This window comes from Marmota monax, unplaced genomic scaffold, assembly GCF_021218885.2.
Source record: "Marmota monax isolate L192 unplaced genomic scaffold, Marmota_monax_Labrador192_F-V1.1 WCK01_AAM20220418_F8-fsc00001, whole genome shotgun sequence".
Lineage (NCBI taxonomy): Eukaryota > Metazoa > Chordata > Mammalia > Rodentia > Sciuridae > Marmota > Marmota monax.
Genome location: NW_026693777.1, coordinates 21,688,619 through 21,715,107, shown reverse-complemented (window position 1 = coordinate 21,715,107; position 26,489 = coordinate 21,688,619). Strand labels below are relative to the sequence as shown.

The window sequence follows — 26,489 nt, the reverse complement described above, 5'->3', positions numbered from 1 at the left end:
GCCTGAGCGTCACAGGCTCCCCACATACAACCGCGTGACCTGGGGACTTTCCCCAGGGTGTGCAAAAGCACGGACACCCCCGCAGTTCTGAGGCCGGGGTGGGGGCGGGGAAGATGTGCCCGCGGGTGAGGACGCGGGGACAGCCAGGCCGAACCGCGGGAGCCTGGGAGGCGAGGCGGTCTGGACGGGGTGGAGCATGGCGGGGGAAGTGACTCAAGGCCAGTGGCGGACAGGCCCAATGAAGGCAGGGTGGGGGGAACGCGGGGAATGGGCGTCCCAGAGCGGATGAACCGCGGACAGGATGGGGCGAGGGTACCGGCGCCCCCAGAACGCTCGGGCATACCGCGAGGGAGAGGGCCCAGCAGCTGGGCCCTGCTGGGCGGGGGTCTAACATCTGGGACGAATGGTAAAGCATCATCCTGCCCTTGGGGAGTCGGGAGGAACCCAGTCCCATCCAGCTGTGCAAACAGAAGGAGGTCCCAAGCCTACCCTTGGGAGAGGGGCGAGAGGGGTGGTCAAGCCGCCGCCACGACGGCCCCCGCTGTGCGGGTTGTGCCAGCCTCCTCGGAGCCCGACGCAGTAACTTGTTGCAACAAACAGGCGACCGCGGGTGCCCCTAGCAGCCAGCGGCGGAGTGGGTGGGCGGGCGAGAGGGAGGGGAAGGCTGGCGGACGCCGCAGCGAACTGGTGGGCAGACCCGGAGTCGCCGCGTAAGCGGGGCCGGCTCAGTGCGGTGCGGCAGGCGCGGCTGTGCGGCAGCGGAAGTCCTTTGTTGCAGCACAGTCCCTGGCAGAGCCAGAGTCTCTCCGCGCAGCCCAGCCCGAGCTCAGCGCGCCGCCGCCACTGCAGCTCGCGGCCCCTTCGCCTCCGCCCGCCTTTCCCGCGGCTGATTTGCCTTAAACTCCCTAAAATCTCCGCAGCCCGGGTTCCTGCTGCGGCGGGTGAGTATTTGCCAGTTGTGGGGCTATTTGCGCAACTTTGGCCCGGGCCTGAGGGCGGCGGGCCGCGGGCCTGGCGGAGTGCGGGGCCAGAGGGGCGCCGACCCGTGCGGGAAGCCGGAGCAAGGCGGAGGCGCTGGGAGGAACTGGAGACCGGCGGCTGCTGGGCCGCCTGCTCTACGTCGGCGCTCCAGGTCCCGAGCGTGCGGCCTCCCTGGGTGGGAGGCGAAGCCCGGGTGGAGAGTAGTTACCAAATAGTTATCATCTTTTCCCTTTCTTTCTCTGCCTTTATTTTATTTTTTTAAGGGGGGAGGGGAGGTGTAGACGGGAGGCGGGAGGACCAGGTTGATTGACGGGCCCAGGGCCCGCTTCTCTCAACTTACAGCTGCGGCTCCTCGGCGGGTGGGAGGGGAAGTGTCCCGGAGCCCGAGGCCGCAGACTTGGGCGCGCTCCGAGGGAGGAGGCATAAGAGCCTTGCAAATTCTCCTACGCGCCTTCCCACCCGCTCTCGCCGGCACACACGCTTTTTTGTTCAGTAAAAAGTGGTAGGTCTGGGTATCGGGAATTTTCAGTGGGAAAGATCTTCTGTTTCTTGGGAAGAAAGTGGTGGCCTCCAGTGGTGGCCGCTTACTAGAAGTTCGGTTAGTTTCGGTGAATGTGTTGTTGGCTGTAGATCCGGAGTTGTTACCACTGGAGTGTGTAGGCATGGGTCTGACTGAGCTCCGCTCCGTCTCCCTTTCCACCTAAGCAACGCGTCCACATGATCTGAACGGTTGACAAGACGTTTTCCTAGTTGGGCGCGTCTGGAAGAGGTTGATAAAAGTCGTTGTTTTCAGTGCTTTAAGGCATTTGTTTGTCGTGATAATGTTCCTAAGTCGAGTTTCAGCGTACATGCAGTTTCAGGTACATGCAGATTCTGCGTTGGCCAAAGTGTATTTTCATACCGTGTTACGACGGGAACAATTTTCCCATTGATACTCGAACCCAAAGGAGCGGTCCGAGGCTTTTTGAGGCAACTTAGAATCAATTTCTTGAGTGAAGGTCGAGGCACTCTAAGGCAAATTTGTTGAAGGTTGCAATATGACAACTTCAAAGCACTCATGATTTGCTTTGAAACGAAGAAATTAGATTCTGTGGAATCTTATTGGTAAAATTGGACATGATGTGGAGAAACGGGAGATTTGTAGATACAGGAAGATGAAGCCTGACTGATGGCAAGCCATCATTTGCTCAGAATTAAAACTTTTATTTTGAATCACTTGCTAAGTATCTAAGTCTCAGTAAAACTGAATAGCTTTGAGAGCCAGATGGGGCATCCTCCTCTTACACAGAAGAAACTGAAGCATAGTGGAGGTGAAATGCTTTTCTCCAAAGGTTAATAAACAGAAAATCTACAGGAAGCCTTCAGTTAACACACTGATTTTTATAGTAGGATTTCTTCATTAAGACCAAATTTTCCTGCTATTCAGTAACTCAGGCCCCGCAGTCTATTTCTTTCCACCTCTAACATGATGGCTACTCTTTAGGTGTTTTTTTGAGGGGTGAGGAGGCTAGTGCATCATTGTCAGAGAAGAGAAACCATGTTTTAACCAGGACTATAGCGGGGCATGAGCACAGTCACAGCCATTTGCTATTGACCTTGTGTTTTGATTTCACTTTAACACTGCTTATTTTTGTACTGCTTCCTCATTCTCCTCTTTTGCCAGGCTATGGGGAAGATAGTGGACCTTTTTCAAAGTGTCTCCATGTTCTTTGCAGCACCATTTCTCTCTTTAAATGTGCAGGAGAAAAGAAGTGCCTGCTTTCAGGCCTGTCCTTCTCTGGCCAGGAAAGACATTAAGTCTTCACTGTTGACCTTCTGGCCCAAAGGGGAAAAAACCATTTGGGACAGAAATTCAGAAATTTTTCCTTAGGTTTTTACTTTTTATGCTACAGTCTTTCCCCCAAATCAAGGTATATTTGAGAAACATCTCCTTGAGAGGTCATTTTGGTCTCTATCAGATGTTTTCTCTTGATATTTTCTTCTTGTGCCAGTACCTTTTATGATAGATTGCTTTGTAATTTTTCTTATATTCTAATGTGAACCAAGTCAAGTGTTATTCATGTCTATTTTTTCCTCAAAATGGAAATACTTTTTTAAAATTATAAAATACATACTCTTTGTAAACATTCGATCTATGCTGAAATACATAAAATAAAAAAATGAAAGTCATTCTGACTCCCACTCCTCAGAGATAATCACCAGGAACAGTCAATTCCTTGTTTTAAAAAGGAAAGAAGGCAACATTTGATCACAGCTGTGCTGCTGCATGTGCCTTACCCTGCCTAGGGATGGCCTGTCATGATTCATGGGCTCATGTTCCCTGTTCACTGCTTGAGTTGGTGAGAATTGCCAGGTAGGGAAAAAGGGAGTGTTTTGAATTGAGCTGATTTTAAATTCTATGATGGAGTAGCAGACATGAGAGTTTAGACTTATCAGAGTTGCTGTCTTCGCTTTGTTCTCCTGAAGTGTACCTTGGTGGGTGGGTTCTCACACTTTTTTTTTTAATTTTATCTAGTCTCTGATGGATTGTTTTATCCAAGCCAAATGCATTAAAACAAGACAAACCCCTCACATGTAGAAAATTTCCTTATTTATAGTTGGGTGTGAGTGGGTGTAATTGGGATAAAGACCACTCCCAATGTATCCCTGTGCTGATGTGGATGATGGAGGTTAAAATAATAAATAATAAAATGTGAAAATTAAAGAAATAGTTGCCGAAAATTTCTGTTGTGTATGTAAGATGGATTTTTTTTTTCTTTTTTAGAAATAACTGAAGAAGGTCCATCCCCACTTTAAAATCCTAGTGTTTGGGGAGGACATTCTATAGTGGGCAGCAAGAATCTCGTTAGGGAAAAGGCAGGGCATTCTGCCTGCCTGTAAGATGGAGCAGTATGAGAATGATGGGAACTTTTAGATTTGTAAAAAAGGGAGATTCTGGGAAGCTTAGAATGTTCCAAAAGAGCAGTGTGGTTGATAGTCATGTCCAGAAAGTGTTGGTTGGCTTACAGAAACTGTAACTTAGAACTTTTACTTACAAGACAAGCAGTTTGGGGTAAATCAACCACAGGACTTGTTTCTTCATTCACAAAATGAGGATAATAAAAATACCTATCTTGGGGGCTGGGGTTGTAACTCAGTGGTAGAGCGTTTGCGTGGCATGTGTGAGGCACTGGGTTTGATACTCAGCACCACATAAAAATAAATAAGTAGGGGCTGTAGCTCAGTGGTAGAGTTCTTGCCTAGCATGTGTGGGATACTAGGTTCAATCCTCAGCACCACAACATAAAAATAAACAAAGGCATGCTGTCCAACTACCAAAAAATTAATTAATTAATTAAAAATAAATAAGTAAAATAGAGGTATTGTGTCCATCTACAACTAAAAAATATTTTTTATAAAAACCCTATCTTGGGTAATTGTGAGAATTAGTTGTATAATGCATGAAAAATGATCTGTAAATTGTCAGCCATGTGACAAAGCAAAAAGTTGGTAAGCAAAATAAAACTTAACCTACTTCAACAATTATTCATCCAAAAACCATCAAATATCAACTAAATGTCAAGCAACTGGAGGCTCAGAGGTTACAGTAATGACTAAGTGTTCTAAACCTTACAATAAAGCAGAGGAACTAAATAATTATAATACCTACCTTAAGCGCAGTGATAGATGTAGCATCCAGTTTAGATGATAAATTTTTGGCCACCTTGTGGTTGTATGTATACAGAGTTTGGGAAGCATAGAAGAGAGTGCTCTGCCTCTTCCTGGGATCAGAAAGAACTCCCCAGAGAATGTGAGCTGGACATGGAAAAGGTTCTAAGCAATGGTATGAAGGTAGGAATGCTTTCATGGTGTTAGGTGATTTGGGATGAAGGAAAATCTTAAATAGATTTATGACTTAAAATGGAGTTAAGTTTAAGCTTCTTAACTTTTTTTTTTTTTTTAATAGTTTTTAGTCATCAGTGGATCTTTTATTTATTTATATGCATTGTTGAGGATTGAAGCCTGGGCCTCACACATGCCAGGTGAGCACTCTAGCACTGAGCCACTACTCCAGCTCCTAAGCTTCTTAACTTTTATGCTAATCTTTATTAGTTTCATTTCATTGAATTTCCTGCCCCGCCATCCTGGGGACTGAATTCTGGGGTGCTCTACCACTGAGCTGTATCCCTACCCCTCTTTATTTTTTGAGACAGGGTCATCCTTTACTCTCAAATGATTCATAAAGAACAAGAATTAGACCTCTAGGTCTTGTTTATTTTGAGAGAGGGTCTCACTAAGTTGCTGAGGCTGGCCTTGAACTGGTGATCCTCCTGCCTCCAAGTAGCTGGGATTAGAGTGGTGTGCCACTATTTTCAACTTCATTTTGTTGAATTTTAATTAGGAGTGTGGTTAGAATTATGCACAAACAAGTGGCTGGGATTGTGGCTCAGAGGTGGAGCGCTTGCCTAGCATGTGTGAGGCACTGGGTTTGATCCTCAGCACCACATAAAACTAAAATAAAGGTATTGTGTCCACCTATGACTGAAAAATAAATGTTTAAAAAAAAAGAATTATGCACAAACAAAAAACACTGGGGCCACAGAGTTGAAAAGTGTTACATGTGTAAGATTTCCTAAAAGAAGGAAACTGGTAATCCCTGCCATCATTGCTGAGATCTACCTTACCTGGTTCTTCATTCAGTAACTGTTCACTGAATAGTTACGTTCCACATAAAGGAATAAGCCAAAGTCCTTGCCTTCAAGTTGCTCACAATCTACTGAGGCATACCAACACATATGTAATTGTAGCCAGTTCCTACTTAGCACTTTGTGACTGACATGCCTATGGTAACTCTAAAAGCTACCATCCCTTCACAGTTGAAGAAAGAGGCACAAATTGGGTAAGCAGCCTACTCAAGGTCTGGTTAATCAGTACTTTAATGCCCACTATATATATATATATATATATATATATATATATATATATATATATATATATATATTGCTGTTCTAATTATTAAAATGTAAAGTGCAAAATAAGGTGATAATACACAGTTAAAAATGGGAGAGGAAGTTATAAAATGCTTTTAGGAGGAGGTAGTAACCTCTAATATGTGGGAGGGTCATACAGCAGAATCAATCAGCCTCAGTAAAACTGGAGGTAAGACATGAAGTCCTGTATATTGAGGATGCCTGGGAGTGAGGCCACAAGCAGTACTCTATTGCTTGAATTTTGAAGTTTGAATTGGGAAGCAGCCACAGATACAGGTAGATGGGTGGGCACAGAGGGTCTTGTATGCCTTGCCAAGGAGTTATATGGCCTGGGGATATGTGAGGGGGCACCTATAGCAGGAGAATGGCATGGTCTAATTTTATTCTTTGTGAATCATCTGAGAGTGAAGGATGTATTTGAGGAGCACATTAAGGAACCCATTACAATAACTCCGGATTGGTAATAGAGGCCTCGAAAGGGCAGGGAAGGTAAGGATAAAATAAAGGGGCATATTTGAGAAATACTGAGTGGGAAAATTGGCAAGACTTGGCAAATTGATTGCCAGAAGTTCCAGGTAATTTGTAAGTAGCCTGGGGGTGCACAGTGGTGGCAACTGAAACAGAATGCAGGGGGAGGAGCAATTTTAGGTGGGCCTCAGACAAAGTCTGAGTGCATAAAGTGAGTACTTTGGAATGGGTAGGAATCCTACAAAATGAACCCTAAGAATGAATACAAATGCCATGTGCAAAAAGGGACTTCCTGGTAAAACCACTTTTAGCGGAGAAAAGCCAACTGTTTATACAGTGCCCTCTGGTGGTCAAAATATGTTATGCTGCCTCTTCAAGATGAAGGATGAAAGTGTAGAAACTGCCTGGATTAAATACTTTACTCCTGGAGGAAAGAGAATATTTTAGAAGCCACTGTTTCCTCTGCCTTCGGGTTGAATTGATTTCCTAGACCTGTAATTCGGTTGAACTACAAAGGTATCTCATAAGTTAGTTGGTTGGCAATCTTACCTAATCCCTGTCATGAAGCAGAAGAAGGCAATTTGAGTGCCTATCAACAAAGTACAGAAATTGAAATTTGTATGTGTGTGTGGGGGGGTGCTAGGGATTAAACCTAGGGGTGCTTAACCAATGAGCCACATCCCCAGCCATTTTTAAATTTTGAGAAAGGATCTCACTAAGTTGCTTAGGGCCTCGCTAAATTGGTGAGGCTCACTTTGAATTTGTGATCCTCCTGCCTCAGCCTCCTGAGCCACTGGGATTACAGGCATGGACCACCATACCCAGTTAGGGATTGAAAACTTATATCTTACTCTAGAGCCCTTCCCTATGTTCTCACAGAAAATTAATTTATTATAAATTGAGTTTCAACGAGTTTTTGTCTTGTTTCACAGCCTATAAGAGACTGAAATGGTGAACAGAAGGAGGTCAGCATACCTTTTAGAAGTAACAGCTGTTGGCTTGACAAGGGGACAGAAAAATACCAGCAAACCAACCAACAAACCACCATCTCCAAAAGCAGGTGTAGGTATAAACAAACTTTGCAAATTTCACCAGCTCCTGCACCTCAGCAAAACATAATTGATGTAGAGAACATAGTCAGGTGGTGCTGTGTGTGGAGCTGCAGTTAGAGTAGCGAAGAACTCTAGACCAGGACTGAAGAGACAAGGGTTGTCCTGACAACCACTAAACCTACAAATGGCTATGAGCATATCACTTGGTTTGCTTTGTGGGCCTGTAGAATAGTAGATTGAACCTGTCATTTCATAAAATTTTATAAAATGTGCAATGATGACATTAATAATTTTTAAAAATTGGATTATGCTTGGATTGAAAGGGCAAAAAACATTTGCCATCTCTAGTTTATATAAGAGTTCTTTGATGAGTATAATTATGCCAATTTTATAGTTGAGAAAAGTAGAACTTGAGAAAAGTAGAACTAGAGAGAGAAAAAGTTTCCTCATTCCTACATAAGTTGTAGAGCTGGTATTCAAATCTAGTAGGGTGTGCTTCCTGGGCTTTTAAAAAAATTCCTTCATTTAACAAGCTATACTAAGTGCCAACTATGTGAGAAGAGTGTGCTAGACACAGGAACACCCAGGCTGTTAAGTCTTGGCCCTGTCCTTGAGGGTTCAGAATAGTGGGCATTACTGTACCAGACTGTTCCTTGGGTCTCTGTCAGTGCTAATGATACAAGTAATACTTCAGCATTGTTAGCATTAATGTACAGCTGAGTTGTGTTTTTAAAAGACTTGAGGGTGTGAACATGAAACCAAGCTACCATTTATAGCATTGTTTCTATGGGAATATGTGTTTTAGGTTCCAAATAACTTAAAAATAAGTTTTGGAATATAACCCAATTATAATTTCAGAACTTCCTGTACTGAGTACTGAATTTGGAGTTTAATAACCAGCCAGAATATTTGGTCTAAATAGTGAATAAGTTTTTCTAATAATTTTTCTAATAAATTTTTCTAATCATTTAAATGGCTTAAAGTAAAACCTTTTATCTTTAGGACCCTCTACCCAGCAGTTTCAAGGAAAAAACCTAAAGAATTTAATCAGTTTCAGAGATTGAACTGTATACCCTGGAAAATGGTATTCAAAGAAAAAAACTTTTGCTGATGCGATATTCTTTTAGGTGGCAAAATCTCTAAAGTTGTGATCTTAGACTGGAGAGTTATATTGCTTGTGCTCTAATCCAAAGAAGTTCTCTCTTTATGGCACACATGCAATACTATATGCCTCTGTCTTGGTCAGTTTTTCATTACCATAATAAAATACCCAAGACTGGGTTACTTATAAAGAAAAGTTTATTTAGCTCACAATTTGAATGCCAAAGATCCTAAGAGCATAGCACCGGCTCTGGTAAAGTCACCTCTTGGCTAGATCATATGTTGGGAGTGAAGGATGTATTTGAGGAGCACATTAAGGAACCCGTTACAATAACTCAGGATTGATAATAGAGGCCTCGCAAGGGCAGGGAATGTAAGGATAAAATAAAGGGGCATATTTGCTTTCTTTATAACAAACTCCCTCTTAGGAGCTACCCGGTCTTAATCCTTTCCAAGGGTGGTGCTACCAGTGATCTAATGGCCTCCCACTAGGTACCACATCTTAGGGCTGGGGCTATAGCTCAGTTGGTAGAGTGCTTGCCTTGCAGGCACAAGGCCCTGGGCTCAATCCCCAACACCACAACAACAACAAAAAAAAAGGTACCATGTCTGACAAGGCTTCCAGCACGTGCACTTTTGAACACACTTAAATCACATCGAAACCATAGCAACCTCTGTTTTTTTTATCTAGTTTTTTTAACCTATGTATGTGTATGTAGTATGTGTTGAGATATACACACACACAAATATCTGCCTAGAGCAGAGCCTGACATTATAGTAAGGCTTAACAAATATTAGCTATTCATATTATTATTGTATTATAGTTGTCATTTACCACACCTCACATCCTTCACCTTCCATTTATAAAGCAAATCTACCTTCCTTTCCATTCAAACTATTGTATAGTCGTCCGTGTCCCCTCCTCCCTCGCGCAACTATTTATATACATACCTTTGCAAATACCAGAAATGTCTTTCCCTTGCTCTCTGTTTTTATCCACCTACTCCTTTGTCAAGTTTCCACTCAAATCCTACATCCTTCCTAAAGCCTACTGTTCTGGTATAATTCATGCTTTTCTCCTTCTAAACTCTTGCTGTATTTTAGTCAATATAATTTAGTTAGCATTTAGTTGTTCTCAAATTGCTTTTTAGTTTCAAATTTAATCCCTCATATATAATTAGCTCAGCTATACACCATCTTTCTGCACCCCCATGCTTTATACAGTGTTAGGAACACAGTAGGTGTTCAATACATTCTGATACTCTAATTATAAAACATGAGGGAACCCTTTCATTACATTTTAGGCTTTCAAAAAAGGTAATCTTGGGCTGGGGTTGTGGCTCAGTGGTAGAGCACTCGCCTAGCATGTATGAGCCCTGGGTTCAATCCTCAGCACCTCATAAAGATAAATAAATAAAGGTATTGTATCCATCTACAACTAAAAAATATTTTTTAAAAAAGTAATCTACAGTCCTTAATTAAATCCATACACATACATTCAATCTTGTAAGACACAGAAATAGGTAAAAGGAGATTAAAGTATATACAGGTTGTGTATCCCATATCTGAAATGCTTGGAACCAGAATTGTTTCAGCTTTCAGACAAAATTTTCCTGGATTGTAGAATATTTTTATGACTTTTATTGGCATGTTAGTACTTTAAAAATTTTAGATTTTGAAACATTTGGAATTTGGGGATTAGGTATGTTCAACCTGTACTTAAATAACCCTTTGAGATCTGGAGGTAACTGTAATAGGTGCAGAGATGGGGTGTTGAATTGGGAGTCTGGTGCTAGGCTCTTCCAGACTTTCCTGAGGCTGTGCAAATCATCCTTAAGTTTCTCAGTGGTAATGCAAGTCTGTGTCACAATTTGGAATTATTATTTGCCTTACAAAAGGAGACACTTCAAAATTACTTTAAGTTACTTTATTTGCTTTACATGCTTTTTTGTAGACCCTTTTCATTTATCCAGTGATGGGGCCAAAGATGTCATCACCCTCATTTCACATTGCAAAAAGAAAGGTTATGTGCCTGGCACATAGTAAGTACTCAGTGTGCTGACTGTGATGTCTGCTTATAAACAAATCTGAAAATAGGTAATCCAGCAAGACTATTATTTCCAGTTTAAAAGATTTAGCCATGGAGGGTAGGTGTTTTTGAAATCTTAAGTGTCAATAAGAAATTTACTGAAACAGCTTACATAGTATATCTTAGGGAACACATCTGTTGAATAAGACTAAGTGGACACATGCAGGTAAAATCACATTACAAATAGTGTTCAGAATGGGGGTGGTCACCTGTGCAGTAGCACATAGCCAATAAACTCTAAGCCCCACGCCCAGTCTTTGTTAGTGTTCTTTGCAGAGGGCCACACCTCATAGTTCCAAAGAAGTGTTTAGTACCATCTAGGTAGACTGGAGTCCTTGTATTATAGTCCTGCTACCTACTTCACCACAGCTAACTATATCCTGAGAGATATGGTTTAGTGACCCTAGATTGTTAACCTTCTTTTATAAAATAAGAATTTGGACTTGGAATAGATCTCTCTAAGCTCTACATGTCTGTGACTATCTAAATTACTTAATATGTTTAATGTGTTGGCTGTTTTTGAATTTGAGATGAGCTGGAGCTAATAAGCTTTTCAAATCAAAATCTTAAAAATCCAGCATAATTTTTTAATTTTTAAATTCTTGCTGAAGTACCACACATTGGGTATCCTAGTCTTAGGGGAGCAGTCCTTATCCAAAAAACATGAAGTCCTTTGAATCACACTTGAATGTTTTGCTGTCAGCCCAGCCTTTGACGTCTAGCTGTGATAAACTTGTTTTTCCAGTGATGCAGCTAAGTAACACAAACAAAAGCAACCACAGATTTCAGTCATAAAAACAGGAGCAACTGAAATATAAGCAATACTTTTATGTGAAACTTTTTATAGGTTTTACTATAAGAAAGTTCACTAAGTTTTTTTTTTTTTAATAGCATCATTAAAGAGGTCAGAATATTGAAAAGAGATCAAACTTGGAATTTGAGAGAAATTATTTTTTGTGGATTTTTTTTATTTGTTTTGGTAATTGAATCCAGGGGTACTCTACCACTGAACTACAACCCCAGTCATTTTTATTTTTGAGACAGGGTCTCACAGAGTTGCTGAGGCCAGCTTCAAACTTGTGATGTTCCCCCAGTCTTCTGAGTCACTGGAATTATAGCTGTGCACCACTGCACTCAGCTGAAATTATTTTGTAATAAAAGCAAAAGCACTGGGCTAAGGATGTAGCTCAGTGGTAGAGTGCTTACCTAGCATGTGTGAAGCCCCTAAGTTCAATTACCAGCACCAAAAAAAAGTGAATGCATTATAAAAAATGTAATGCAAAAGAGATTTAGGGATTAGATCCCTCATCCTCCATTCCTACTTTTTTTTTTTTTTAACGTATTAAGCCTTCTTAAAGCTTTTCTGAATGAGAGAGAGTAAGAATACAGTTGCTGGTACAATGTAAATTACAGCTATTAGAAGTTATTCTACCTAAGATCAGTTTTACCCAGAACTTGGACAATTGCTTAATACCATTGCTTAAACTGTAGGTCACCCTAGTAGTTGTATGGTTAGCACCAAAAATTAGACAGCCCTTGTTCAGCTTCCACCTCTATGATGAGAGAGAATGTAGACAGACAGATGGAGGCAAGGGATTCATACCCATTTAAACCCAGAGCCCTTGTGTTCTTCTACAGCATGATGCCTCTTCCATAGAGTAGGAACTTTACTCAGTTCATGTTGAATGAAATCACTAATTTAGAAACTGTCGAAATTCTCAATGATCTAACCTTGAGATTATGGAATGCCTATGCTATTGCTCATTTCAGTACTTAATAGTGCCTGGTCCACCAAAGGTATTCAGTAAAATTTTTGAATGAATAAATACACATTAAATATTATAAGTACCATTATTTGTTTCAGTGTTTTGTTTATGTTAACACAGAATGTATTTTTACTACTTTGATTGAATAGTGATTATAGCTTCAGATGTCCTATGTAATTGGACTTACATGTAGTTGTATTAATTTGAATTAATGGCCGTAAAACTGCTTTTCATTCAGATAAGAGTTCTTGGAACTCTTTGTCTTTATTTCAAGTGTGGACTATTTAATGCCTGAAAGTTGTTATAGATTTATAGCTTTCTAATGGACTGTGTTATTTAAAAGGAAACTTTAAGATTATCTACTTAGACTTACTTCCTGATGCTTAAGTAAGCATTACCACTGCTGTGACAGCAGTTATTGTTACTTCCATTAACTGATTACCTGCCAAGCACTATACATTTTATATGCCACCTCTGTGAATGCTTATTTTAATGTTATTTGAGGTATTATCCCCACCTTGAAACTAAGGGTGAACTAGGAAAGCAAGTTTCAAAACTCTTTTTTTTTTTAAGAGAGAGAGAGAGAGAGAGAGAATTTTCATATTTATTTTTCAGTTTTCGGTGGACACAACATCTTTGTTTGTATGTGGTGCTGAGGATCGAACCCGGGCCGCACGCATGCCAGGCGCGCTACCGCTTGAGCCACATCCCCAGCCCCAGTTTCAAAACTCTTAGTTAGATTGGAACCCAGGTCTGACTGATTCAAGGCTTGTGCTCATTTCACTGTAATATCCTCAATAACATTTTGCTTCTTCTTTAATTTGGGTGTTTATTATCCTCCAAACAGGTTTGTTTAATTTATGAACAACTCTTATTACTAGAAAGCAATTTTTTTCAATCCTTCTACTTTGTTTTCATTCAGGGTCTCTTCGAATCCTACAAAAATGACTGTACACTAGAAATCTCGCCCTACTTAAATGAGCTTGGGTCCACATTTTTGTAGACTTTTTTTTTTTTAAACATTTTGAATAAGACTGTATTGTTTGGATTTGTTTTATATAATTCTAATTGTAATAGAATTTTGTACTTTTGTTTACTTCATTCTCCATCCTAAAAAAAATTTCTCACTTCTGTTGTCTTCGTTCAAAAATACAATTTTCGAAAGTCAGTGAATTTTAAGAGTGAATTCTAGGGAGTAGATTATTCACTAAAAATTCCCTTTTTATCAGGCACCCAAATTATAAATAACACATGGATGAGCATCTTTGGCATAAACTGCTTTTGTATTTAGATCCATGGAAAACAGGAGTCCTCATGGTTTTGGTACAGATTTTCAAGTTACAGTGGTTTGAAATAATGTATTAGCAGGTTTTACTACTACATTTACTACTTGATACACCTGATCTGGTTTCCAGAAGGTACAGTGGTTGCCATTTTAAGAAGGCAGCAGATGTCATCACCTTCATTTCACACTACAAAAGCAAAACTATGTGTTTGACACATAGAAGTACTCAGTATGCCATGCATGTATGCTTACAACAAATCTGAAAATATGTAATCCACACTCACATCCCTACCCATGGAACTCTGGCTTTAGGCAGGGAAATAGGAAGGAAGATGTGATTTAGGCCTGTAGGGGGAAAGGGTATGTAATCCATATTTGATTTATGAGGAACAGATAAAAGCAAGTAAGTAAATTTAGATACTCTTAATTACTATAGCAGGGATCAAAGAGTTTTGGGACTGAAGAGCGAACATTTTATTTCTCTGAACAGCTTGTTTAAATGTTCTTTTTAAGTTCAGTAAAATTGCGTAGGAATTTTTTTAGTAGCAGATACATTCTGAACCTTTATGTATACAGATTAAAATTTGAGGATAAAATTGGATCTTATTTAGGCCTGGGGATTTAGGTCAGTGTTAAAGCACCCCTGGGTTCAATCCCTACTACCCAAAACAAAACCAAAAATATACAAAAATAGAATTTTACTTTTCTCCCAGCTTCAAATAGTTATCAACACATAGCCAATCTTGTATCATATATAGTCCCTTCACCCACTTCATTCATCTTGAATATCTCGTTTCATCTACAAACACTTCAATACATATATATAAAAGATAAAGATTTTTTATAGTTATATTATACTTGAGATATAGGCGTACTTTTTAATTTTTTTAAAATAGAACAGTGATTATATTTTTTTAATCATACTAAGTCCTATAATGGTAAAGCATATCTTTTTAAATTAGTTTTACATGACAGTAGAATGCATTTGACACGTCATACATAAAGGGAGTATAACTTTTCATTCTTCTGATTGTACATTATGTAAAGTTACACTGGTTGTATAATCATATATGCACATACACTCATTTTTAACAATCAAAAAACCCTTATCACACTTAGAAATGAGCAATAGTTCCTTAATGTCAATCATCTAAGAAATTTTTAATAATAATCTGGTTACTAATGTTCAGATTAATCTTTTATTTCTTTTGTTGTTCATTTCCTTTAAGTACTCCATTCTAAATCTTGAAAATTTTCCCATTTTTTTTCTGTTATCTTCATAAAAATAGTTTTTGAAAGCCAGTGCATTTTAAGAGTGAAGGGAAAAAGAATGTCATTTTTCCTTTCATATTTAATGTATACATTTTTCCTGCAACCAAAATTAAGGTTTTTGTTTTTGATGACTTTTTTTAATATGGGAAACCTGAATAAATGGCTGTTTTCATTTTCAAACTTAAAAAATTATTCATAATGTATTAGCAGGTTTTACTACATTAGGGTGGAAATTTATTCATACCTTGAATGTAATAGCAGTCAGATAAGTCTGAAATAATGATAAAAATTATTTTAATGCTTTTCTTATATCATCTGACTTTAATATTTTTGTTTTACATAGGTCTCTAATTAATAGAAGATGGCAAAACCCAGCCACAGCAGCTACGTCCTTCAGCAGCTAAACAACCAAAGAGAATGGGGTTTTCTCTGTGACTGTTGTATTGCAATTGATGACATTTACTTTCAAGCCCACAAAGCCGTTCTAGCTGCCTGCAGCTCCTATTTTAGAATGTTTTTCATGAACCATCAACATAGTACTGCACAACTGAATCTCAGCAATATGAAAATTAGTGCTGAGTGTTTTGATCTCATTTTGCAATTTATGTATTTAGGAAAAATTATGACAGCTCCCTCCAGTTTTGAGCAGTTTAAAGTGGCAATGAACTACCTACAGCTGTACAATGTTCCTGACTGCTTAGAAGATATACAGGATGCAGATTGTTCTAGTTCAAAATGTTCATCTTCTGCTTCCAGCAAACAGAACAGCAAAATGATATTTGGAGTAAGAATGTATGAAGACACTGTGGCTAGAAATGGAAGTGAAGCCAATAGGTGGTGTGCAGAGCCAAGTTCAACAGTAAATACACCACATAATAGAGAGCCTGATGAAGAATCTTTACAATTAGGTAATTTTCCTGAACCACTATTTGATGTATGTAAAAAAAGTTCTGTGTCCAAATTATCTGCTCCAAAAGAACGTGTATCGCGACGCTTTGGACGGAGTTTTACCTGTGACAGCTGTGGATTTGGCTTTAGTTGTGAAAAATTATTAGATGAGCATGTGTTGACCTGTACTAACAGACATTCATACCAAAATACAAGATCTTACCACCGAATAGTAGATATTAGAGATGAAAAAGACAGTAACATCAAAGCTGAATTTGGTGAAAAGGATTCTTCTAAAACATTTTCTGCACAGACCGACAAATACAGAGGAGACACAAGCCAGGCTCCTGATGATTCAGCTTCAACCACTGGAAACAGGAAAAGTAGCACAGTGGAGTCTGAAATAGCCACTGAAGAAAAAAGCAGAGCTGCTGAGAGGAAAAGAATCATTATCAAGATGGAGCCAGAAGATATTCCTGCAGATGAGCTGAAAGATTTTAACATTATTAAAGTTAATGATAAAGACTGTAACGAATCCACTGACAACGATGAATTGGAAGATGAACCCGAAGAGCCGTTTTATAGATACTATGTTGAAGAAGACGTCAGCATTAAAAAAAGTGGTAGGAAAACTCTAAAACCTCGGATGTCAATAAATGCTGATGAAAGAGTTGGTTTAGAAAATATGAGACCCCCTAACAACAGCAGTCCAGTTCGAGAGGATACTGAAAATGCATCTTGTGAGCTATGTGGACTCACAATAACCGAAGAGGACCTGTCATCTCATTACCTAGCCAAACACATTGAAAATATCTGTGCATGTGGTAAATGTGGACAAATACTTGTCAAGGGTAGACAACTTCAGGAACATGCCCAAAGATGTGGAGAACCCCAAGATCTGACAATGAATGGGTTAGGAAATACTGAGGAGAAAATGGACATGGAAGAAAATCCTGATGAGCAGTCTGAAATAAGAGATATGTTTGTTGAAATGTTGGATGATTTTAGGGACAGTCATTACCAGTTAAACAGTATCCAAAAAAAGCAGTTATTTAAGCATTCTGCCTGTCCTTTTCGATGTCCTAACTGTGGCCAGCGTTTTGAAACTGAAAATCTAGTGGTTGAACATATGTCTAGCTGCCTAGACCAAGATATGTTTAAGAGTGCCATCATGGAAGAAAATGAAAGAGATCACAGGCGAAAGCATTTCTGTAATCTGTGTGGAAAAGGATTTTATCAGCGGTGTCATTTAAGAGAACACTATACTGTTCATACTAAGGAAAAACAGTTTGTTTGTCAGACATGTGGAAAGCAGTTTTTAAGAGAACGTCAGTTGCGTCTGCACAATGATATGCACAAAGGCATGGCCAGGTATGTCTGTTCCATTTGTGATCAAGGAAACTTCAGAAAACATGACCATGTACGGCATATGATTTCTCATTTATCTGCTGGTGAGACTATATGCCAGGTCTGCTTTCAGATATTCCCAAATAATGAACAATTGGAGCAGCACATGGATGTTCATCTGTATACATGTGGAATATGTGGAGCAAAATTTAATTTGAGGAAAGATATGAGATCACATTATAATGCCAAGCATTTGAAAAGAACCTAAGTGATTTTTCTACTGTACTAATGTCTAGTTGATAGCAGACAAAACACCAAAGCAAAAAGGATATGAGCTATTTAGAAATTGATTTTATAAGATGAATTGTTTTTAAAAATATTCAAGTCCCTTTTATCTTTAATATTTTTGTTTAGGATATTAAGTTTCTACATTTTAGGCGTTAAAATGTTTTTATCATTTTTTGTTGTTTCTAATAGCATTCTTTGTTTCTAGTTTTCTTAGCTTGGATTAAAATTACTTTTACATGTAGACGATAAGTGGCTGTTACCCCTTCAATGACTATTAAACTTTAGTTTTTTTTATCAATAAGGTGATGACTTCACTATTTTTATGTGTTTTTTTTTTTTAAGGTTATCATGTGAAATTTAAAACCCAATATGATTGGCCATTCCTGTTTAAATTTTAAAAAGTATTTATTTGAAACTGCCCTATTTCATTGTTAGCATTTTTTTCTTTTTCTTTTTTCTTTTCCCAGTTGAACAGTGGGTTAGCTACTGTTTATTCTCCCTTATTATCAATGAAATTCATATTCTTAAATTGACAAGCTTATTAGGCAAGTTAGGTGCACTGAATCTAACCTTTAAGGTTGACATGGGCTCAAACTTGGCCTAAAAAGATTGATGGACCTGAGGAAATTCCTATAAATGAACATTTCCTATAACTGATAAAATATTATCATTTAATAATCACATTAAAAACTTATATTAAGTGTAAATCCCAATGGCTTTCCCTCACTTGAGAAACTTGTGGGGATAAGCCATTTTGTTTTATGATATTAAATTTAACTATGATAGTTAATTAAAAAGACATCTTGTATTCATTAAAAATATTTTTAATTTAAAATATTCTTGATTTTCTAAAGTGTGTTAGTTTACCAATTATTTTTGTTTATAAATAGACTTTAATAGTGCTCTAGAAGTATGACATCTAAAGGAAAATATGATTTAAAATTACATACTTTTGGAACTTTGAGATTCGAGAAAGTTGCCATGTATATTGATAAATCTAATAAAATAAATCAATTATAAATCTGGTTGTTCTATAAAAGTAGAGTGCACAAAAAATGTGTTGTGTTTTATACTAAGATTTGGAGAAAATGTGTCGTGGCAAATTGCAGTTTATCACCATGCTTTATTATTATTTTCTGTAAAGGATACAAAATTTGAGGATTATAAAATAATCAGCATATAAATGGAAATAGTTTATCATTTTCAATTAAAGTAGTTTGTTAGTTGTTATTGACAGAGGGTCTACATCATTTACATGTGAATTAAAACACTGGCAAACCTGACCCACCAATAAACACATCTACTGAATAGAATGCCTATTAATGTGAATTACTTGTAACATAATACCCTTCTTATAATTAAAAGGATTTTAGTTAACTCTCCTATATTTAAAATATAATTTTGTGATTATGAGCAATAGTTTAATGGCATTGCTTTTTGTTCACATCAGATTTTTAAATAAGTAATTTTTATACAGTTTACATAAAAGAACAAGTTGCCAAGAGAATTGAGAGACATATTGGCTAGTAAAGATTTAGTTGAAAGTATTAGAGCAGAGTGAGTACAGAGACTTAGAGGGATATGTTCAAATTGTTGAGGTTAGGAATAGCACAGGAGCCAGGGCAGAATTAATGTGAAGTAGAGAAGCACAAGAAGATAAAACAAGAAATCAAGAATTTTTTTTTTTTTTAAAGCCACACAGTTAACAGAGAATGCAGGAAAAATGAGTTCCCCTTAGTCTTAGATTTAGTTGTTTATCAAATACTTAAATTGGAAATGCAATTTAAAATGAAATATAAGATGCATATATATATTACTGTTAGGAACTTGATAACCAAAAGCTCTCAGAAAGTAGTGTAAAGAGATAAGATAAACCAAATTTCCTAACTACATGATATCTTAGTGGACATGATCTTCAGGGTCACTTTTTGCTACCCTCATCAAAATTTTTGTTGCAGCGGCTTTCCCCACTATTGGGGTGGGGGGTGGGGAGGGCTTTTTTCTAAATACTACCTCTTTGAAGAAAGGATTATTTATTCCATTGGGGAGGGGTTGTGTGATTTTGTACTTTGCCATGTGCTAACAGCCAACAATTAGCAACCAAATATATAAACATTATCTTAGTTTTACATGACACAGATGTTTATAGTTTCACAAAGTCACACCTCATGATGTATTTCTTCTTGTTTCATATGTCACAGGACACACTTGTTTTGGAATTAGCTACAGGGTAGTACAGGCTTCTCCAAGTGGAAAGTATAATTTTCCTTATCAAACAGTTCATTCAAAAGCTATGTGGCTTTTAAAATTAAGGGAAGCTCAGCACAGTGACACATGCCTGTAGTCCTAGTGACTTGGGAGGCTGAGGCAAGAGAATGCAAATTTGAGGCCAACCTCGGCAGTTTAGCAACTTAGTGAGACCCTGTCTCAAAATAAATAAAAAGCACTGGGGATGTAGTTTGGTAGAGCACCCCTGGGTTCAATCCCATATCAAAATAAAACAAAATTAGGGGAAATGAAAAATGCCCAACACCTTAGCCAGACTCAACTTCCTTTCACCTCCATCCTCTGTTAGCATGGAGCCTCTTAAAGAGCTCTAACTCCTTTGCTATTGCTTCTTGCTCTCCTGTGCTGTGAAGAGAATGAAGACTGGAAGTTGTCTGCTGTTCATATAACACACGTCTTTAGGCTCCAAATTTTAAAAAAAGGAAAATCTAGATAGATGGAGTAGGATCTTGTTCCCGTTTCATCCTGACACCATTTTGTTTGAAAAGACCTTTTGTTCTTGCCACTACCAATTCTTGGATTCCTTTTTTTCTTCCATACTGGGATTAAACCCAGGGGCACTTTACCACTGAGCTATATACCCACCCTTTGTAATTATTTTGAAGCAGGGTCTCACCAAGTTGCCCAGGCAGACTTTGAACTTGTCATCCTACTGCCTCAGCCTCCTGAGTAGCTGGGATAACAGACATGCATCACTGTGCCTGGCTAGTTTTTTGGATTTCTTTATGTATAATGAGCAATCCCAGACTAAATTTTTTATCTTGTGGCGCTAGTGATCAAACCCAGTGCCTTGCGAGACATGTTAGGCAAGTGCTCTAACACTAAGCTACATCCTCAGGCCTATTTTTTCTAAAAAGCAAGAAATCCTGGCGGAATAGTCAGCTTTTAACAAACTTGCCACTAATTACAGTGCAATTTGGATGTTCTATAACTTTTTAGTAAATAAGACCCTCACACCCAGAGATTAATAAAACATAGCCAAGGCCATAGTAGATTAGGATTCAGAAGTTTGTCTTAATTTCCCATATTATTAAAGTAAAAATATTCAGAGAAATGAGCCATATGAGTAAACTGGTATTTGGCAAATGTTTAATTACTACAAAGTAATTAACAGTTTGACTATGGACAAAAATTAAGTTAGAAAAAAATCTTCCAGAGGGGCTAGTTACAATAATAAGAATTAAAATAAGGATGGTGTTTGCTAGAGCTGACACTAGTTAAAAGGAAAAATAATGGACAAGAAAGATGTTGTACTGTAATTAAAAGCAAAAAAAATATGAATAGGATATAAAAATTGAAGTAAATAAAACATTTGAAGATTATAGGTGAGATGAATAGAGATTAAAATAAATTGATTAGATTAAAATAATTATAGGCTGCCTAACTGAATAAGAGTGATGAACATATCAAGGCTATGCCTGAATACTTGAGATACTTTTATATTCTAAACAATGGGAAGAGGCTGGTGATAGCTGGCAACTTCTCACTGGTAACAGGATACTCAATCCTCTATATCACTACGAAACTTTTCCTACTTAATGCATCTCTGGAAAATCTGCCAAAGAACCAGTGTAATAGTTGTTAATATTTAAGTATAAAACTTGTCATTAACAAAAAGCTAAATAAGTACCAACAGAAAAAAAACCTGGATATGTCTGTGCATACATAGTTAAGAATAAAGAAATTTGGTATATCTAATTTAACTGAGTTTTATCATGAATTAAAATTGAAAAATTTTTTTTCCATTAATCTGTTTTGATCAGTCAACTTTCCTCACCATCCCCTTCTCAGTTGTAATTAATGCTTCCCAGGGATAAAATGCTAGTGCTCTGAAGGCATCCTCGCATCAACAACTTCTAGCATTGCAGAGCACCAAAAAGCTGTGGGAAAACATATCCTTGCAAGATCCTCCCTATATCCTTAATGTCTGAGGGTGATAGGTTGGATGGTAGGAAACTCAAGCAAGTGGAATTATATTTGGTGTTTAGAACTTGAAGCTACATCACAGATTTGGAAATCCATTATCCATTCAAAATAGGGTTCTCAGTAATCCCAGTATCTATTTATTTAGGGCTATATACTCAAATGCTTTACATACATAATTTTAATTAAGCCTCACAGTCTTTTGAGGTAAGTATCATACTAATTTTCTAGACAGGGGACCCAGGTCCAGAAGGGCTGAGTATTTTTCCTAAAATCACATAGAAACTGTATTAGACCTGGAGTTTGAATCTAGACCCAACTTTGCCTACATTACTATACTTAACCACTAAGCTACTTGCTCCACCTATCAAGAAGTACAAAGATGGGCCTTTTCAGGCTCATGTGATAAAGGTCCTGTGAGGCTGTGCTCCTTGTTCATCTCATCTGCAATGCCTGGTAAGGGGGCTAGTAATGGTACCTAATGAACATTCTGAGTAATGTGAAAATATGAGAATGGAAAACAAAATTTTATTTGAATGAGTCATTCAGAATGATGTTTTAGAAATAAATATTAAATGCTGATATGTTTTGATTTTCTTTCATTAAAACTTGGAACACTTAGTGGTATGTCAGCCATTTGTGGGGGCCTGTGGTAGAAATCAATTAAAAATTACTTTGAATTCAACTTCTACATTTCTATGTCTGTGACTCCCCCCCCCTTTATTTTCTCTATTGCTGTCCTTTGTTTTAATCTCTTCCATCAATCTCCATTTCCTTTTATTTGTTTTGACACTGATGAGTTAAGAACTCATTTGAAAACAAATGCTCCCAAGAAAAAGCAGAATGACAGAATAACCAGTTTCCTCTTTTTGCCTTAACAGATGATGTGGATAAGAAAGTCATCATTTCTTTGATCAAAAAACAGAACACCCCTGAAAAGGGAGATACTGAGGGATGAAATTTACCAAATTATATTGTGTGCATATACAAATATGTAACAATGAATCCCACTATTATGTACAATTGTAATGCACCAATAAAAAATATGAAAAAAAAACTCTCCCATTACTGTATTGTGATTGCTAAGATTTATAAAGCAATCAAAGTTTGCTTAAAAACAAAAATTGGAGGGCTGCGGATATGGCTTAGAGGTATAGCCCCTGCCTAGCATGCTTGAGGCCCTGAGTTCAATCCCCAGCATAGCCAAAAAAGAAAAGAAACAAAAGTTGGTTATTCCAGAGTGTATAATTCAACTTATGAAAGCATAGATTTTAGGTGAACTTACATAGTCTTATAAAAGAGGAAAAATAATTTCAGGAAATGACAGCTTGCATAACCACCCTAACCTAGTAGCAAATTTAAACATTTAAGTGAAACAACCCCTCCAATCTGATTCTAACTTCTGCATCTACCTGATTTCTATACAATAGTTTCCATGCTACTACTGGAATGATTTAACTACCATCTATCTGTCAAACATTTTTTTCAAGTGAGAAGATTGAATTGCAGATGATTCTGTGAATGTCTATATAATCATTTAAGTGGCCTGCTTTTCACTGCTGTCAAATTCAAGGACAGATCATTTGATAACATGGGTGTAGTCTCAAAAAACAGATGAAAGTTAACTATAAGTTTATATGAAAGGCAAGAGGCAAAATGGAGTTTAGAATGTTTGTGTCTGTAACTGACAATTAGTAAATATAAACTAAATAACAGCTTGTAAATTCAAGCTAATTGTGAACCAGTGTAATATTGCTTACATATTTATGTACATACACTTAGTAGAATTCAGCATTAAGTTTAAATCCTACTTAAGCTATTCCCTTAATGTATTTAGGAGAACCAAATCATTGATGCCATTCAATAGTGACTAAATTGTTCTATCAGAATCCACACAGATCACTAGGGGGCAGGAAACTATTATAATATCTTAATATCCTACTCAATGAACTGACCAAAAAAAGGTGATGTAAAGATTACTTGGCTCTGAATTGAATAGTCAGTGTACTAATCATCATTGTACTAAGTAAGAAATCATACAATAGCTCAGAGTCAAAGAATGACAAATTTTTTAAAAACATGATTTCATGTCAGCCAGGAAAAATTTGCATAATACTCTACTTACCTGAGAAAAGAACAGACAAGCATTCAGGCTATAAATTTCAAAAGTGAAAACCAATAGTTTATAGTAGTTGAATAGGCTCAGCTCAATTTCTGATGAAACAATTCTAAGCACTCTGATAATGAAAATCACCTTTCAAATGTTTATGTTCCCTGATATGGAAAAAAAATCATTTTAAGGGACAATTTATTTTTTAATTATGGAATTATAATTATACAAGGCATTATAATTCTAGGCAAAAATATAATTCTACCCAGAATCACTGGGGCTGGTTAAGACAGTTATATGCCTAGGAATTTGAAGGAAAACTTCTTTCTTGTGTATGTGTGTACTTCCTTTTCATTTGCAGAATATATAACAATATTTGAGGAAGGCAATGTTAGCTTCATGGCTGAAGAGAGTAAAAGGAACATGCACTTTTAAATTTGTTTCAATCAGAAATTTGTCATTAAAAAATACATTGTAAAACTTTTTATTTGAAGGAAAAATGTGTCTTAACTTCTTCCTTCCTACTATTCTATTTGTCTGACCTCCTTTTTTATGTTACGTTTTTGTGCCCAACCATTTAGTTCAGACCATACATGCAAGACAAAAATAAAATTCTGCTAAATAAATATAGCAGAATTGTATTAGTAATAATAATATTTGAAAGATGCAATGAGTTATATTCAAAAGTAATTGGGTGATTTTAAATTCTAGAAACTATTCTTTTATTCCTATTCTTTGTTCTTTTTAACAGTGTGCTGGCCTGGTGCCAAAAGCTAAGAAATTCTGACCTAAAAATATGTTGTATCTTGTAGACAGTCAACTTGTAATGTTTTTTTTCTTGAGTTTTGTCTTTTTCTGTGTGGCAGTGGTGAAATAGGGCCTTCTAAACCTCTGGAGAAGTGACAGATCTGAATTTGGAGAGGACATGGGGAAGAATCAATCTTCAACAGATAATCTTTAAGTGCAGACCCAGGAATATCAGATCTGAAGTGGCACCATCTTTTCTGTCTTCCTGACAAACTTCATCAGCCCCAAAAGTTCCAGTTGCAAAGATCCAAGAAAAATAAAGATCACTTTGGAATCACTTTGTTATAACAAAATTGATTCATGGTGACTTTCCTAGTAGTGGTGAAAAATATGCTAAAGTTACTGTAAAATTCTTATGACATCAGTGGTTAAAGCTGCACTAAAATGAAACTTTATATGCTAATTATCTTCAGTGGTCCCTTCTAAAATAAAAGGGCTTTGTAGACTACTATAAATATAAAACAAAGAGATAATCACATATCTCTAAAGAACATATATAATTCTAAACTTAAAATAACCAGAATCATAGCTTATATATTAAGAAATGTAGTTAGGCAGTTTTTTAAAATTCACTGAAAAATATGTAGTTTAAGTGTTAAGTAAAAAGACAGGAGTACAGAGAAGGAAATGTAAGGCCAATATTATAACAAGACAATCTAGTTATTACTCACTGTAAGTAACACTTGCCTTCCTTTCTTTGTTTACCAGGCACATACAAGGTTATTAATATAAGCTCCTCTTTAAGTCTGTTAACTCGAAGAATGGAGTAGTATAATTCCAATAGTGGTACATTTTCACAAATCACAGACACGCTGTTTTCTTCTGAATTTAGCAATATAATCTAATAAGGTAGAATTAATTTCTGTTAAATATTCTCAATATTAATGTACAGTGCCCTGCTCTTCAACTTCAAAATAAAATTCAACAAAGTATTGAGTGAAATGATGATTAACATTTAACATTTTTTAAAAAACCTTTCATGCAGAAATACTTGAGATTTTAACCTGGACACAAATGCATTACAATACACACATACATACACATTCTTAACCACATGACTTATGACCATATTATTTCCTTATTGTGAATATACTGTACTGTTACCTTTGAATAATTATGTAACCAGTTCTTTATTGTTTTTAGTGCAATACCAAGATGTTATATATTTTTAGAAGTGCTGTCTTATTTTTATGCTTATTTCTTCAAATATTGTAGTAAGAAATTGCACAAAGAGATCTAACTTTAAAAATATACTTAAGAGTATATATGCAGGGATTAAGTCACTTAAAAACCTTAGCTGCAAGGTAGGATGATAACTGAATATCTATTATAATAATTAGACTAGCTGAAAATCAGAATTTATTACAATGGGATAGTAGGAATAGATGGGAGAAGGGAGAAAAGAACTCCATTAATGAGATCAAACATGAAAATGTTTCAAAAGACATAAATAAGTCTAGAGAAGTTTTAGAGTCTAAAAAACACTACTATTCATCTCTTGGGAACAGATGAATAGAAACAGAACTGCAGGCTTCTAAAAATAAACAGAAAAAAAAGATAAAAGAATATTACCAATAATTAAAGGTGCCAGATCAATATGAAAATGACAAGTAATTTGATCAACTAAATTTTTATTGAATTAGATTTACTAAAGAAAAATGGCTTAAATTTTGACTGTATTAACTACAAGTGTCATGAATTATAATCATTATAAATGGTATAAATGCCTTCTATGATATGATTATTTTCTGTATATTATAAAATGGAACTTTTGGATTACATAAAGTACTTTTGTTACATTTTTAAATACATGCTTTTACCTAATAAAAGTTACTCCTTTATGTTCAGAAGTTAAA

At 37.0% G+C, this 26,489-nt stretch overlaps 1 protein-coding gene across 10 annotated transcripts; it reads left to right on the top strand.

Annotated features, from left to right (window-relative positions):
* The first annotated feature begins 288 nt into the window (after positions 1 to 288).
* On the top strand, positions 289 to 26,489 carry Zbtb1 (zinc finger and BTB domain containing 1). 10 transcript variants are annotated; one of them, XM_046461055.2, is made up of 4 exons: positions 682 to 941; positions 7,352 to 7,481; positions 15,328 to 17,243; positions 24,693 to 26,489. In XM_046461055.2, the coding sequence occupies exons 3-4, from the start codon at positions 15,346 to 15,348 to the stop codon at positions 24,727 to 24,729; spliced, it is 1,935 nt and encodes a 644-aa protein (XP_046317011.1). In that variant the 5' UTR covers positions 682 to 941; positions 7,352 to 7,481; positions 15,328 to 15,345; the 3' UTR covers positions 24,730 to 26,489. The 10 variants fall into 10 exon arrangements, with proteins under 10 accessions (XP_046317010.1, XP_058440574.1, XP_046317011.1 ...); XM_058584592.1 differs by having other exon boundaries at positions 22,598 to 26,489; XM_058584590.1 differs by lacking the exon at positions 682 to 941 and adding exons at positions 4,795 to 4,812; positions 4,928 to 5,003 and having other exon boundaries at positions 15,328 to 26,489.

Bases quoted from the DNA above. Each gene is read 5' to 3' on its own strand.
- Zbtb1 (XM_046461054.2), top strand. From the start codon at position 15,346: ATGGCAAAACCCAGCCACAGCAGCTACGTCCTTCAGCAGCTAAACAAC.